This window comes from Microtus ochrogaster, linkage group LG5 (assembly GCF_000317375.1).
Source record: "Microtus ochrogaster isolate Prairie Vole_2 linkage group LG5, MicOch1.0, whole genome shotgun sequence".
Lineage (NCBI taxonomy): Eukaryota > Metazoa > Chordata > Mammalia > Rodentia > Cricetidae > Microtus > Microtus ochrogaster.
Window position 1 is genome coordinate 17,121,883 of NC_022031.1, and position 16,914 is coordinate 17,138,796.

The 16,914-nt window shown below is 45.3% G+C and overlaps 2 protein-coding genes across 2 annotated transcripts in view; one reads left to right on the forward strand and one right to left on the reverse strand.

Annotated features, from left to right (window-relative positions):
* The window catches only part of Cspp1 (centrosome and spindle pole associated protein 1), a 104,658-nt gene extending 101,819 nt beyond the window's left edge, over positions 1 to 2,839 (reverse strand). The window contains exon 1 of the mRNA XM_026786826.1: positions 2,760 to 2,839. The gene's annotated coding sequence lies outside the window, so the exon portion shown is untranslated. The remainder of the gene's footprint in view (positions 1 to 2,759) is intronic.
* A 2,031-nt stretch (positions 2,840 to 4,870) lies between these two features.
* Positions 4,871 to 16,914, forward strand: part of Cops5 (COP9 signalosome subunit 5) — a 19,560-nt gene continuing 7,516 nt past the window's right edge. The window contains exons 1-5 of the mRNA XM_005361887.2: positions 4,871 to 5,167; positions 7,896 to 8,130; positions 9,521 to 9,649; positions 11,719 to 11,784; positions 13,368 to 13,453. Of these exons, the coding sequence (XP_005361944.1) occupies positions 5,025 to 5,167; positions 7,896 to 8,130; positions 9,521 to 9,649; positions 11,719 to 11,784; positions 13,368 to 13,453 (659 nt within the window). The 5' untranslated portion in view covers positions 4,871 to 5,024. The remainder of the gene's footprint in view (positions 5,168 to 7,895; positions 8,131 to 9,520; positions 9,650 to 11,718; positions 11,785 to 13,367; positions 13,454 to 16,914) is intronic.

A 16,914-nucleotide genomic window follows, 5' to 3' on the forward strand; every position in this document is an offset into this window, starting at 1 on the left:
AAAAAAAAAAAAAAAAAAAAAAGGAAAAGAAAAATCAAGAGAAAGAGAAAAAAGGGGTAAGGGAGGGAGGGAAAGCCTCTAGATCTAAAGTATAGTGAGTTTTAAATCATTAGTTACCAATTCTTGGTTGTCATAGTCCAAGTCAACATAAGGGAAAATGTTCTCTACCCTTCTCTCTCCCAAGTAGGACAGAGCACATGTTCTCCCCAATATGGGAGCATGAGAAATGAAACGTGACTCCTGTGTAAACCAGGGTACTATTCTAGACTGCAGGAGATGCTAGATTTGTGGGGAAGGTGGGTAAAATAAAACATGATCCTTGCCCTAATATTTAGACCATATCCCCTGCCACAATGACATGTTAGTCAGTCTGGGATTTGGGGAGCAAATATGATATAATTTTAAAGAATTCAGTAAAAATGCCAACAATTTAAATATCGCTGGAACATTCATCAACTATATAGGGAGTTCCAGGATAGCCTAAACATATCATATGGCAAGACACTGTCCCCCGCAAAAAATAGCATTATTATTGCTGTTGATATTGGGTTTGGTATGTATGTCTATTACTGGGCTGGGGTTGTAGCTTGGATAGCAGATCACTATCTAGGTGTGAGACCCTAGATTCCATTCCCAATACCTAGTGGGGGAAGGCTGATTTGTTTGGTATGGTGGCTCATACTTTCATAACCCCAGTAATTAGTAGGGTGAAGTGTCAACAACAGCTTAGGCTGTATAGTGAGACCCTATCCCAAAAATATCATAACCAAAAAATATTAAAACTATAGGAAGCAGTGGCCTGCAGAAAATGACTCTACAGCAAGAGAAAAGGACTAGGGACAAACCCTCAGGGAGAAATAAGGCAGGGAGCAAGGGCAGGCACCTGTAAAAGAGCTGTGGCAGACGAAGGGAAAGATGAAGTTTCTCATTAATCCACCTAGAAAGGGGCTTTCTACCCAGAAAGGGCGTCAGCCTTTTCCTCCTTTGCAGATGACATTCTTATGAACTGACTACAGATACATCCAGACTCTGACAAATCGTTCCAAGTTTTTCTAAAAGTATATGCTATATATTGCTGAAGGAAGAGCACAAGGTTGGACAGCAGGACACAAAGTCGGGCATGAATAAATACATGAAAGCATTTAAAGCTTGAGCAACTATTATCAAAACATTAACAGTAGTGGCAGGCAGACAGGAAGTAGCTTTGGCTATGCTGAATTGCTAATGCACTTGGCCCAACTGTACTGATATTTTGTTTGTGTTTTAACAAATAAAGCTTGTCTGAAGATCAGAGTGCAGAGCTAAGCCACTAGAGTTCAGGCAGTACTAGGAAAGTGGAGAGAGGAATCTAAGGCGGGAAGAGACAGGAGCTCAGACGCCGTCTGAGCATTGCAGTCTGGAATTTGGTGGAGACATTTGCAGTCCAACGATGCAGTCTGAGGTGCAGTCTAAAGCAGTCAGGGGAGACAGTCTGAGAACAGGATCACCCCTTCCGTCTGAGCATTGGTAGAGGTAAAAGGTCTCTCTAGTGGCTGGCTGCACCGCTTCTCTGATCTCTTAGCTTTCACCCCCTGATATCTAACTCTGGGATTTTTATTATTAAGAATAATTAGAATTTGTGCTACACCCAACACTTCTACTACTCAGGAGGCACATCACAGTACATTCAGAATATTTAAAAGATAGTGTGGAGGGCTGGTGAGACGGCAGCTCACAACCAAACAGAGTGTGAAATTTGTAATAGCTAAGTCAAGCTTTTCTGAAAACCACATTTGGGGGGGGGGGGTCCTGCAAGCATCCTTGCGAGATTGCCTTATCTAAACCTATCTGCTCCCTTCCCATTTCATCCTTGAGCAGGAGATCCAAAAGATCTTCTCCATGGGAGTATGTCAGCATATACTCAACACCAGGAAGTTCACAGAAAACTAAGGAAAAAAAAAGACAGCGTCTCCCTAATTTACTCGGGGTTTGTTTTTGCTTATTAACACGAGAGGCCATCTTTCATATAAAATTCAGCTTCTCAGGTACTGAGAAGCTTACACTGAGGAAGGAGAGAGAACTAACTCAAAGTTTGTCCTCTAATCCCACAAGCACGCCGCCTGCCCTCCCCCCGCCTCCCCACACACAAAACAAAATGTATTTTTTAAACCAACTCAAATTCCAAATAAGAATACTAAAATCAAGAGAGAGACGGTTCTAGCGTATCAAGGAACCACAGTGAGAAACAAAAAAAAAAAAAATAGCAGATTTCATAGAGATATGGAGATTAAGTGAGATTAAGTGTGACTTGCAAAGTAAAAACATTAACCAGCCCCCGAGGTGCAAGCACTCAGTGAGGCTTAGCGCAGCCGCGACGCGCCTGCCGGGGAGAAGGCGCGGGAGAGCCAGCACTGTCTCCGGGCGTCGCGGGTAGCGGATGCCTCGGAAAGCGTCAACGCGTTGTCAGGCAACCGGCTCTCAACCACCCAGGCAGCAGCAGGTCGGGCGGCCACCCGGGAGTCTGCGGCGCGTGTGCAGGGCACCGCCCCCAGCCTGGCAGCCGCCAGCCGTGCACCTGGGACGGCGCCGGCCAGGCCACCGCCTCGCGCCCCGCGCCCGCCGACCTCGACCCGTTCCCTGCCCCTCCGCGCCGCCCCCGCGACACCCCGCAGCTCCCCGGCTCCGCCCGGCAGGCTCGAGCCCCCGCCCAATAGCGGCTACCGGAGCCCCGGCGCGGACCCACCCCGCGGCCTCCCACACTTGGCCGCCCACGGACTTACTCCCACCGACGCGTAGGGAGCCCAAGCCGCTGCCACAGCCGGTGTCCGCGACCCCTGGCGCGGACCAGATAACCGGTGGCCAGCTCTGGCTCCGCCTCCCGGGCCCAGCCCCCCGCCCGCCCGCCCTCCACCAACCGCCAGACGCGGCCCCGCCCCTGCGGGCAGCTGGCGGAGGCCGCGCGGCCGAGGGCGCCCCCTGCAGTCCCGGAGGCCACGGTGCACACGCTACAGTGGCAGGGGAGGAGGGGAGTGGGAGCCAAAGTGAGATTCGTGTGACGTGGCCGCTGCTCCTGCCCCGGGAGGGTCTCCACAGTTGTCACGGGTAGTGTGGCAGGGACAGGAAGACTGGCATTCTTCTCACAGGCATTACCCCCAGCCCAGCAGTCTGGTCAACTCTGTCATGGGCTTTTATTACCATTTCAACAAGTTATTCTGTGTCCGTTCTGAGTGGCTGTGCTACCTACCACTGGATGTCTAGCTTCTCAGGGAAAGGGAACTGATGTAGTAATGATACTAATGTATTCTAGAGTCCCTAGAGTGCCCTAATTTAGACTCTAAGGAGGTACGCTTTTATTGTGGGTTTTGTTATCTCAAATAGCCACCCCTGGGGGGGGGGGGCGGGAGCTCAAATTCTTTATCCTGCAGCCTCCATCTCCCAAGTACTGTGATTTCTAGAGTGGAGCAACTTCCTAGCTGGTTTGTGTGATCCTTGCTTTGTTTTCTTTGCCCCTCCTCCGCGACTTTTTAGAACAGGTTTCCTGTAGCGAAGGCTAACCTCAAATTGCTATGTGTGGAAGGCTTTCCTTGAACTCGTCCTCCTGCCTCCACTCCCCAGCTGCTGGGATTACAGGCAGGTGCAACCACGCTCGGGTTTATATGGTGATTAAAAACCAATTTTCTCCAACGGTGGAAGCCAATGTCAAAACCAACAGCTGCGGTGAAGAGTTAACGATCCTGCTTTTGTCTTTAGCCAACTCGTCTGCCAAGAACCTACATTAGAAGATACAACCCAAAACTTGCTGAGCAAAACAAAACGTTCAGGTGAAGCGACTACAGAGTCTTCGCGATTCTGTGGAAGGAGCAGTTACTGTCAGAGTTAACGGAGGGCATCTCTGAGCTGTAATTTTTAACGAGTAGTGTGTACTCTACAGCATAATGTCAGGGAGTGCATTTAAAGCAACGCTTAACAACGAATTATATTAGTAAGCCAAGGGGAAAGGACTAATAGAATGAAAAGCTGGATCGGGGGAGCTAAAAGGAGATGACGCTGGAGACGCCTGTGTTCGAAAAGCTATGATTTTTTTTTCTAAGCAAAAAAATAAAATATTAAAGAAAATAAACACTAATTTCATGCACGCCTTTAACTTACAGTCCTGTGAGTGTTGGGGGATAGGAATGGGGGAACCTGGAAACACTGACTGGAACAGGTTTCACTTTCACTGCGGGAAGAAACAGCTGAGATTCATTCTGCACTGAGAATCCACTTATCCAGCAGGGAAGATAAACTTTAAAGAGTACTGAGGCAGCCATAGCTCCTAACACTTACATAAATGTCCCCTTTATAAACACGTCAGAAAGATAACCTTAGCATCCCGGGAGTTTTGCTTCCCTCCTCGCAACAGTAGCGAAAACACAAATCGAAATACCAACCACGAGCCCGTGAGGTTTTTCCACTACGCGAAGGGATTATCTTTAAAATGATTGTCACGGTTGTCTTCCCCTCCAAAACCAGTATCCAGAGGTACTTACGCCACTGTTTTTCTAGAAACATTTAGTATTCACAACTATTTATTTCGTCTTAAGTGCCCACACTCAAAAAAAAAAAAAAAGCGAGCCCACAGCTCCCAGTCCAAGCCCCACCTACACGCAACATGGCGGGGGCTGAGTCTGCGCAGTGCGGACCGGGACGGCCGATTCCTTCCTGGCAGGGCGGAAGGCTGAACCATTCCCTCACCGAGACTTTGTGTCCCTCGCAATTCACACGTACGGTTTTCCGAGCCAGCATGTCATCCTTTCATCCGCAAAGCTGTCCTGAGCTCAGCGGCCTCTCGGCGTCTTCTGGCGCGTGGCACCACAGACGCGCCCCGGCCCCCCGAATGGTCTGGACCGACGTCACCTCCGGTCGTAGGTGTCATGGCTACCTTGAGAGGCCAGTGAGTGTGCACCGCTGTGGGGAAGGTGCAAAGCCCGCACGCGGAGGCCCAGCGAACTGAAGTTGCATCTCGGTGGTGGGGTGGAGGAGACAACCTCTCCGGTCCTTCGGCCATGGCGGCTTCCGGGAGTGGTATGGCCCAGAAAACCTGGGAATTGGCCAACAACATGCAGGAAGCGCAGAGTATCGATGAAATCTACAAATATGACAAAAAACAACAGCAAGAAATCCTGGCGGCGAAACCCTGGACTAAGGAGTGAGGAGGTCCCTGGAGAGATGCAAGGGAGGGAAGGGATGGCTGGAGTCGAAGAGGGTGAACGCTTGGCTTTCGGGGGTGGGGGGGGTGGCGACCACAGAACATCCCCCACAGTGTTTATAGTCTGCCTTCTCGGGGTGGTAGAGCCTAACCCCTGCTCTGGGGCCTGCTTCCACACCCTTTCCAGGAAGTTTCTTTACCCGACTTGCCTCCAGGGGATGTACAGGGCAGATTTAGGATGTCACTTTCGGACATGATTATTTTCATAAGTCTCACACACGCTGCATTCAACCTGGTGGCTACATGCACCTTGTTGCAGCCTTCGGTGGATCCTAAACTGAAGAGCGAGGCTGTTTTCAGAAATTGAATTAGCAGGCCACTGAGCTCAAGAAAAAAAAAAAAAGCCATGAACTCTTTAAGAGATTGTTTTCTTGAGTACTTTTTTCCTGTAACCAATTTAGAGACATACCAAGCCCCTTCCCAGTTCTCTAAAATAATACTACAATGATTCATGTGAGCCAGGAATTAGGAAATAGAGTTTAATGACTATTTGCCCCCTAACCAAATCCATGTGTGTATCTCTGGGACTGAGAAGTCAAAAAATTTTTTAGAGCAGACTGTGTTAAGGAGAGTGGGGGAAACAATCACCAAACGATGCTGTCCTAAAGGAATCACCTTTCCCAGTTTTGAATTTCTGTTTATTTGTTTGTCTTGTTAGCAAAGCTGGCTTTAACTGTCGGTACTCTATTTCCACGGTTTTTATTGAGTACTTACTGTAGGCCTGGCACTTGGCTTCAGATTTTCATGTCACATAATAATCATGACAGTCCAGTACTGTACTTTTCAGTAAGTAGGAAAACCAGCAAATGTTTTCAGAAATTCACATCATGATCAGACTATAGCAATGAGCTCAGGCGCAACAGACTGAAAGTCAAGTTGTTACAGCTGTCACTTAAACCGTTGACTGGCCTTAGGAAACTAAAGTTTCCAAACTTACCTGTAAGACAAAAGTAAACCTAGCTGTTGGTGATGTTATGAAATTATTTAATAGAAAATTCTAGATGAAGCCAGGCACATTTAATCCCAGCACTTGGGAGGCGGAGGCAGGCATATCTCTGTGAGTTTGAGGCCAGCCTGGTCTACAAGAGCTAGTTCCAGGACAGGATCCAAAAGCTACAGAGAAACCCTGTCTTGAAAAGCCAAAAGAAAAAAGAAAAAAGTTCTAGATGAACCGTATGTAATGAGAGCACAATAATGATTGTCTTTCTCTTTTTCCCCAGTGGAAAGAGGAGCCAGTTTTTTAAAACTTATGTCTTGATTTCCAAGATTAGGTCTCGGTATCTTTCAGCTTGTGGTTGAAATCTAGCAATAGCTGGAAATTGCACTTGGTCACTTTCTCCAGGCAGGCATCCAGAAAGCTTTGGAGATGCTGAGTGACCTGCATAGATTACCTGGTTGATCCCAAAACTGCACATTTTAGATTGATATAAACTGTCAGTTTTCCTCAGCATCTTTGGCATTAATTATGTTCATTCAAACACATAAGCTACATCGTGATTTTTAAATGTGTGTGTTGTTCAAGAGTTTACTTACATACAATGATGACAAACTCAAAATTGTAGTCACAGGACAAGTGGAGACATTAGATCTACTTTTTAACTTTCAAGATGATATCGGAAGGAAGCCACATGCTTCAGCACACTGAGAGTGTCTTAAGAGGCAGGTTAATAAGGCTAATAGCAGCATCTTCGATTTAGTACTTTGGGGACTAAAGTGTACTAAAGTACACTTCTTTGTGTACTTTTCATACCGACTGTGAAATACCTATTTACATAAGCATTAAATGGACAAGATTTAAACCTAAGCAGATGGATTTCAGAGTCCACGTTTGTAAAATTTGAGTCCTGCAGATCGGTAGGTAAGAGTGCCTGCTATTAAGCATGCAGACCTGAGTTCTGATCCCCAGCGCTTATGTAAAAATCCATGCTTGGTTGTCTGTGTCTTTAACCTTAGCATTGTGTGGACAGAGAGCAGAGACAGGAAGATGTATAAGCTGGTCACCCCGCCTCTCCAAAACAGTAAGCTTCCTGTTAGAGTCTCTGCCTCAAAGAAATAAAGATAATAAAATAAAGGAAAATGTGTGGGCATGTTGACACATTCCTTTAATCCCAGCACTCAAAGTTCCCAGGCCAGCCTGGTCCACAGAGTGAGTTCTAGGACAGCCAGAGACGCACAGAGAAACTCTGTCTCAACAAAGAAAAAAAATCGAGGAAGACACCCAACAGCTTCCTATCATCTTCATGTACCGTCTGGTGGCACACCGATGAACATGTAGCACACACAATAATTAAATAAATTTAGGTCAGAAATTTAGGCCTGAGAGAGGAATCAGAGATATGATAATTCCATGTTGATGTAGAAAAAAAATGGAATTGATGTTCCCTCCCTTCAGTAGTATATTTAAAATTTATCTCAGACTCTTCATTTTCCTCGGAGGTGGGGGCTGGGGGGGACAGTAACTTGTGGCATTGTGACATGCTCTTTCCAAGCACCTTGTACTTACTGCTTTCCATTTCCTCCCACATTCCACACCCCCTTCCATCACTGTAAACCCCACCAGTACTTGTTTAATATTTCCACAAAAACTGTCTTTTAAAATTGTACATTAAGTAAAACCCTTAATTACGCCGTGGTTTTCTTTTCTTTTTTTCTTTTCTTTTTTTTGTAGTCACCATTACTTTAAATACTGCAAAATCTCAGCGTTGGCTCTACTGAAAATGGTGATGCACGCCAGGTCAGGAGGCAACTTGGAAGTGATGGGTTTGATGCTTGGAAAAGTGGACGGCGAGACCATGATCATCATGGACAGCTTTGCCTTGCCTGTCGAGGGCACCGAGACGCGGGTCAATGCTCAGGCCGCTGCATATGAGTACATGGCTGCGTACATCGAAAATGCCAAACAGGTGAAATAGCGTTTCTTAGTAACTCTCAAGGTGACTTCTGGGTTGTTTTTTGTTTTTTTGTTTGTTTGTTTGTTTGTTTTTGTCTGTTTGTTTGTTTTTGTTGGGGGTTTTTGGTTTTTTTTGTTTGTTTGTTTTTGTTTTGAGACAGGGTTTCTCTGTAGCTTTGGAACCTGTCCCAGAACTTGCTCTGTACAGACCAAGCTAGCCTCTAACTCAAAGAGATCCACCTGCCTCTGCCTCCGAGTGATGGGATTAAAGGCGGTGTACTGGCTAAATTTCATATTTTAAACTCTACAGTTTTTATGTAGAATATTAAAAGTCTGGTGAGGTTTATAATATAGGTGGCAGGGTGGGGGCCATTCTATCCAAATAGATTTTCACAGTCACTGTCAATGTGTTTAAACAAAAAAATACTGTAGGCTAGAGGCATGACTGGTGGTGGAGCTCATGCTCAGCATTCATAAGCCCTGAGTTCAGTATCCCCATTACCCCTCAGAAAGAAAAGAAGAGAGGAAATGTAGGAATTAAGTATTCTTGAGTAGAAACTCAGGTAAATAAATGGTAGTGCACCTATTAATGGACTATGTGAGCAGGCTTTAAAAGAAAGAGAGAGAGAGAAGCTTTCGGGGCAGTGTTGTTGCACGTCTTTAATACCAGCACCTAGGAGGCAGAGGCTGACAAATCTCTGTGAGTCGAGGCCAGCCTGGTCTACATAGCAAGTTCTAGGACAGCCATTGTTAAATCCTCTCTCAAAAATGCAATTGGGAAAAAAAAAAAAAAAACAAACCTCTCAGGGCTGGAGATGGCTCAGGGGTTAAGAGCGCTGACTGCTCTTCCAGGACCTGGGTTCGCTTCCCAGCACCCACATGGAAACTCACAGCTGTCTGTAACTCCAGTTCTAGAGGCCCTGTCACTCTCACCCAGATATACATGCAGGCAAAGCACCAATGCACATAAAATAAAAATAAATTAATTTTTTTAAAAAGGTATGTGTGTATTTACTTACATGGAACAGTTCCAGAACTGTTTGTCCAATTTAAAAGATAGACAGACATACGATGACAGAATGTTATATGTAGTACGCAACTATGTAGAGATGTTTGTTATTCTGTAGACTACCTCTATAAGGGCATATATGATGCTAGAGGGATAATACTGTGCTGAGAAACAGATGGCTGGGGGGAGAGAATGAGAGGGGAGCTAAGTACCCTTGTTCTTGTACCCTGGTAATTTTATGCTGTACACATGTATCATCTCTTCAGAATCCCTTAACTGGAAAGCAGCATGTGTTGCACACTGTAGCAGACCACATTGCTACATAAAGCTTGTGACTAGCCATATCTGTGAGATTAAACCATGTCTCAAGCAAGCCTTTTCTTTCCCATGTTAGGTTGGCCGCCTTGAAAATGCAATTGGCTGGTACCATAGCCACCCTGGTTATGGCTGCTGGCTCTCTGGGATTGACGTTAGTACACAGATGCTGAACCAGCAGTTCCAGGAACCATTCGTAGCCGTGGTGGTAAGTACTTTTTATTGTATTTTATTTTATTTACTTATTTATTTTTAAGAAATAGGATATCTGCTTTTGCAAAGGGCCCTGGTTGGATTCCCATCACCGACACAGAGGATCACAACTATCTATAACTCCAGTTCCAGGGTATCTGATGCCTTCATCTGACCTCCAAGGACACTAGGCAAGCATGTGGTGCACATACAGACACCCAGGCATAAATATAAATATATAGCATAAAAATAAGTAAATCTAAAAACAGATACAGGGTCTCATATTCCAAGCTGCCCTTTGTTTAACCTCCGTGTTCAGCCAAGTAGAACTCGTGATTCTCCTGCCTCTCTGTTCTAGATGCTGGGATTATAAGTGTACACCACCCCATCTCTTTCTTAGTACTTCTTTATTTACGCGTTAAATTTATTGTGTGTGTGCTTTTGGCTGTATATGTTTGTATCAGAAGCTGGGGGAAAGATGGGCACATGCTATGTCATATGAGGAGGTCAGTAGACAACCTGGGAGACCATTCTCTCCTGCCACGTGGGTCTCAGGAGCCAAACTTTAGTCCTCAGACTCAGCAGCAAGCCCGTTTGCCCACAGAACCATTTCAGTGGCTCTGGTTGTTGTTGTTGTTATGGTGACTGAGGTCAGCCTGGAGCCTTGCATATGCTAGGTCAGAGCTCTCTCTACCACTAAGCAATATCCTCAGTCCTCCAAGCTTTAGTAAATACATTATAAGCCTGGTTTTTAGGATCAGCATGGTGGTTCCATGGGGAAAGGCACTTGCTGCAAAGCTGGGTGACCTGAGTTTAATCCCCAGGACCCAGGTGGTGGAAGGAAGAACTGATGTTTCAAGTTGTCCTCTGACCTTGACATGAAATAGACAAGATATAGTTTAAAATCTAAGATTTAACTTTGTGCACCACACCTGTGCCTAGTGCCTGTGGAGGCCACAGAGGGCATTGGGTCCCGTAGGACTCCTGGAAATTAGAGGTGGTCGGAAGCCACCATGTGAGTGCTGGAACCCAATCCTAGGTCCCTCTGTTAGAACAGCAAATATCCCTAACTACTGAGCTATCTCTCCAGTCCTTAAAAGTTTGGTTTTGGATTTGATTTAATTTTGATTTTTGTTGTTGTCATTGTTTGGGGGACAGGGTCTCTTTATGTAGCTCTAACTGTCCTGGCACTGGATGTGTAGACAAGTCCTGGAATTCCCAGAGATCCACCTGACTCTGCCTCCTGAGTGCTGAGATTAAAGGCATACTTTGTACCAGGCTTGTTTTGATTTTCCTTTTATACAAAAACAGTTACTATGTTCTTCAAGAAGATTTGCTAAAAAGAGAATACTAGAAAATGGAAAGAGTATAGTGAGGATGATGCTCTGTTGTCAGTCTATAGGATGTTCCTAGCCTCCCGCATCTCACCCTCCACCTCGTACCTCTGTCAGCCTCTTGGCTCTTCCAGGCATTCCATCAGGGCTAACTGGAAAAGCCGAAATAGCTAGAGCCTGTCTTCCTTTATGTCCAGGGTGTTTTAGGTGCAATCTAGATTTTTTAGGAGGAAACTAACATTGTTCATCTATTAAAGGGGACAGGTAATTTCTCGGCTAATTTATTACTTTCATTTATTCGTTTGTTTGTTTATTGAGTTTTTTTCTTTTGTTGTTTTGTTTTATGAGACACGGTTTTCCTGTGTAGCTCTGGCTGTACTGGAACTGTTCTGTAGACCACGCTGACCTTGAACTCAGAGATATCCACCTGCCTCTGCCTCCAGAGTGCTGAACTTAAAGGTGTGCCCCACCACCACCCAACTCACCTGTTTGTTTTGAAGACATGGTCTTGCCAAGTAGCATGCACAGCTTACATGATACTAAACAGATATTCTTTGGTGATATGAGGACTTAGTTCTAGTCTATAAAGTATTCCCATTTCATTGAACTTTTCTAATGTTTGTTCCTCTTTTCAGATTATTTGCTAGTTTTAGTGTCTATGTATAGTGCTATATTGTTTGGGGGTTTCTAGTGTTGATTCAGTGGAGCATATGATTTATGTTGACCAATATTAAGCATATATTTCTTGTAGATTGATCCGACCAGAACAATATCTGCCGGAAAAGTGAATCTTGGCGCCTTTAGGACATATCCAAAGGTAACTGGGTGGAGGGGCTGTGAGGGGGCAGTCTCTTGTAGTCTAGGCCAGCCTTGAACTTACTATGTAGCTCTACCTTGCAGTACTAGGATTACAGATGTGTGCCAGCCCAGAGGCTGGGTACAGGCACTGGTGTGTCAGTCAGAGGTGTTGGTTCTTTCTTTCCACCCTGACTGGGACAGGCTCTTTTCCTTTTTCCTCTGTACAGCTGGCTAGCCAGCTGTTCTGTGGAGTCTGTCTCCACCTCCACCTGACCATAGATAACTAGTGATACAGATGTGCACTTATAAGCCTAGCTTTGTGTGAGTTCTGGGGTCTAAATTTAGCTTCTCATATTTAATCAGCAAGCTTTTTTTTCAGTGCTGGGGTTCTAGGCACGCACTCTACCCTGAGCTATATATACAACCTATGTCGTATCTTTGTGTATGTGCAGAAGAATTTTCAAATACAGAGTTGCAACTGCTCCAGTCCATATCGAAAAATAACACATTTATGTTATATATTAATCTTGCCAGACAGAGGATTTTATTTCTTTAGAAACATTTGTGTGCCCATGGCATTTTGACAAGTACTAGAGAAACAAGCTAAATTCATCTCCTTCCTTGAGGGAGCCAAAATCAGCTTAGTTACAAGCACAGGGACACAGCACCAGAAACAGAGAAAATGAAGCAGTGAGCCAAGCCACGCCAGAGCAGCTAACAGTGTCAGGGTCCAGGAGAAGCAATTCTTTCGAAGATGTGTTGTTTGATTTGGTTTGCTTTTAAGATAGGATCACACTCTATAGCCCAGGCTCACCTGGAGCTTCCTGTGTAGACTCTGCCGGTCTCACAAAGGCAGTGGTCCTTTGTCTCTGCCTCCCAAGTACTAAAATTAGCATGTGTGAGCCAGCAGGCGCCTTTAGGACATACCCTAAATATGAATATTGATGCTTACTATTTGACTCCAGGGTTTGATCCTGTTGTGGAATATTTGTGTACACTGTAAAGATGTATCTCTGATTGGTTTGATAAAGAGCTAAATGGCCAATAGCCAGGCAGGAGAGAATAGGTGAGGCTTCTGGGTAGAAGAGAAACTGGGAGGAGAAATTTAGGTGCATAGATTTGCCATCAAAACACAGAGGGAACAGGAGATGGGAGATGGAAGAGAGGTAACGCCACATGGCAGAACGTAGATTAATATAAATGGGTTAATTTCATTTATAAGAGCTAGTTAAGACAAGCCTAAGCTAAAAGGCCAAGCTTTCATAATTAATAAGTGTCCATGTTGTTATTTGTGACCTGGCAGCCAATGAAAAGGCTTGCTACATGTTTCCATACATAAGAAGCTGCAGAGAAGCCGGGCGGTGGTGGCGCACGCCTTTAATCCCAGCACTCGGGAGGCAGAGGCAGGTGGATCTCTGTGAGTTCGAGACCAGCCTGGTCTACAAGAGCTAGTTCCAGGACAGGAACCAAAAAGCTACTGAGAAACCCTGTCTTGAAAATCAAAAAAAAAAAAAAAAAAAAAAGAAGAAGAAGCTTCAGAGAAGACATAAGGGGCTCTGCTTTATGCTATTTTTCATTTTCTACTTTCTCTGTTTTGTTTAGGGCTACAAACCTCCTGATGAAGGACCTTCTGAATACCAGACTATCCCACTTAATAAAATAGAAGATTTTGGCGTGCACTGCAAACAGTGAGTGACTGAACAGTTGTCGCTGCTGCAGATGTGACACAGCAGAGAGCTTAGCCTGCCTGCGCTCCTAGGCCCTCTCAACCCCGCACCAAAACTCAGAAATCATCCAGTCAAAGACTTTTAGTCACACATGAGAAATACTCAGAAAAAATTCATTTCATCATACGTAGTACCTTTATTACTTGTTTGTTTGGTTTTGGTTTTTCGAGACATGGTTTCTCGATAGCTATGGAGCCAATCATGGAACTCATTCTGTAGACCAGGCTGGCCTCAAACTCAGAGGCAGGCGGATCTCTGTGAGTTCAAGGCCAGTCTGATCTACAGAGAGAGTTCCAGCACAGCCAGGGCAACACAGAGAACCCCTGTCTGGAGCAGGAGGGGGAACGACACCATTTTGGGGACAAGATGGCTCAGTGAATAAAGGTGCTTGATGCCAAGGCTGACGACCTAAATTTAATCCCCAGGACCTATACAATGGGAAGAGAATTTATTCTCTGTTCTCCTCTGACTTCCACATGGTACATTCATCCACACTTATATGTACGCGCACAATAAGTAAATGTAATTTTTTAAATGCCCAGTTTTCTCTTGGCAAAAGCTTTTCTCTAAGTTAAAAAAGCCAAGCCAAGGCTGGGCAATGGTGGCGCACGCCTTTAATCCCAGCACTCGGGAGGCAGAGGCAGGTGGATCTCTGTGAGTTCGAGACCACCCTGGTCTCTACAGAGCTAGTTCCAGGACAGGCTCCAAAGCCACAGAGAAACCCTGTCTCGAAAATCAAAAAAAAAAAAAAAAAGCCAAGCCAAGAGGGCAGCTTTTATACTTTGTAAATATGTCTCCCCACCTCTTCTATTGCCACCTTCACCCATGCTTCCGCCCTCCGAAGCGTAGCACTCAGCACATACTAGTCTTTTTATGTCTGCCCTTCACCCCTAAGGATGAGCCAGCCAGGCTGATGCTGTTGGAAGTGTGTGTCAGCATAATGTTCCATCCTACCCAGAATAAGGTCCATTAAATAGCCTTGCAGACTGCACAACCCTCTGTGATTGAAGTCTAGCCCAGGTCTGCTGTTCCTTGCCGTTTGTCAGGTGAGCTGCTGACACTCACCCTCATGGTCACTGGCTCACTAACTGCTTGCTGCACAGGGTCTGTTTCCAGAGCGCCTCAACAGAAAATACACACTGACCACTTTGTCTCAAGTAGCACCTTCTGTCACATGTACCTTTTCCTTGTTAGCAGTCACCATGGGATGTTTTTAGTTCCTTGCTGTTGGACAGAATTACTCACTGCCGTGTCCTTGCATTTAAAATCAGGCATAGCACAGAAAAAGGTGGGCACTTTTAAATTGTTGCTTAAATAAATGAGTGATTATCTAATGTCCCCTTTTCTCTGTGTCTTCTATCCCGCCCTGAAGGGATACCTTGACTGCTGTGTGCTGCTTCTGCTCACAGTGCACAGCCCATCTGCGGGCAGCTGTCTGCTGCAGATCAGCTGCATCAGCCCATCTGCGGGCACAGCCCATCTGCGGGCAGATCAGCTGCAGATCAGCTGCAGCCTCGCATCTGCTGCCCAGGTCCCTGCCACTGAGCTCCACCCTAGCCTCTCCAATCTGTTTGAAATGTATACTCTGATATGTTAAATGTTTAAGCACATACTAGATAAGGTGTTTATATATTCCTATATAGGCTCAACAAAGTAAAAAGACTGAAGATATTCTTTATAGCTTATCTAGTTTTGGTTTATTTATTTTATTGCAGTGTACACATTATACATAACTAAGTTTCATTACGAAATTTGTATGTGCATATGATGCATTTGATCATATTCATTCCCATTACCCTTTCCCACCCTCTCCTAAGGATCCCCTTTCCTCTTCCCTACTCATCCCCTTGATGCTTATCTTATGTGCGGTTTTTGTGGTGTGTTTATATTTTTGATGACCTGGTGAATTACATCAGGTCTGCTTACGGAAGCATGAGTGATGTGTTGTTTACAGGAGCATTGCCAGTGAGCACATCACTAAAGAGTCTCCCTCCCCAGCATCCATTCACTGTGTATAGATCCTCTGGGAAGGTGGGGCCTTGTGACCCAGTCTAGTGCAGGGAAGCTCAGCTGGTCATGACATTCCTGGCAGCCAACATTCCACACCATTCACCCTCCCTCCCCTGGCTCTTTCTGCCCTTCATCCATGGTGTTTCCTGATGCTTGGGGAAAGGGTTGATATTGGTGTTTATAGCTGAGCATTCCACTATCAACTATTCTAACCCAGCAATCAGCTATGAGTCTGCAGTTACTACTGCCCACTGCAATAAGACGCTTATCTGACCAAGTCTACCAGCAGCAATAATGTACAAGTATAAGCATAGTTTAGAAGGCAATTTGATTAGCTCATTATGTCCATCTAGTAAAATAATGGCAATAGCTCCTCCACTAAGGGCAGCCAAGGACTTCTGACCAGGAAGGCAGCATGAGGCCAGGATTCCTGTGAAGTGGGCCTCAAATGCAATCGGGTAACAGTTGACAACCCCAGAGCAGACTTGCCTCTGTTGCACTAGAGGCCACATAGTTAACAGGTTGATATCGTAGCACACAGGATCCAAAACTGTTTACACGGATAAAACTGTTGCTGACCGTTCTTCCCCAGCAGCCTGTAGAGCATGCTCCAGCATTACGAGGGCTAGCCGGAAAGAAGGGCCTGCACTCAGTTTCTGCTTGTTTTCTCTCTGTCCTGTGTCTTAGCTACTTTTCTATTGCCAAGACAAAACACCGTAACCCAGTCAACTTATAAAATAAAGCATTTGTGGCTCTTGAGGTTTAATCCATGATGACCATGGTGTAGAACATGGCAGCAGCAGACATAGGGCTGGAGCAGTGGCTGAGAGCTATGTCTGATGCTCAAGTGAGAGGCAGGAAGAGAAATATCTGAATGGTATGGGCTTTGGAAACCTCAGCCACTCCCAGTGACACACCTCCTCCAACAAATCCTTCGCAAACAGGTCCAGCCACTAGAGACCAAACATTCAAATATATGAGCCGATGAGGGTCATTCTCATTCCGACCACTGCATCCTGTAACCAACCATGTGATGTCTTCAGTGGTGTGAGCTCTGATATGTGAAGTAGTTTAACTTACAAAACCTTAATAGGAGGACAGATGTTTTGTCTGTCCTTGAAGTGCTCAGCACTAAAACCAGGACCGTGTGCCTGGTGTAGCACCCTGTCACTAAGCTATTCCTCGGGAGTTCTATTTGGTGGATTGGTTTGGTTTGGTTTTTTTAAGACAAGGTCTTTATACATAGCCCTGGCTGTCCTCAGATTCACGGAGATTTTGCTTGTTTCTGCATCCCGAGTGCTAGGGTCAAAGGGGTGGATATGACACCATTTCCCGCTCCTCAGGAGTTTTTAACTAGTCTTATGTTTCTTTTGTTTGTTTGTTTGTTTGTTTTCGAGACAGGGTTTCTCTGT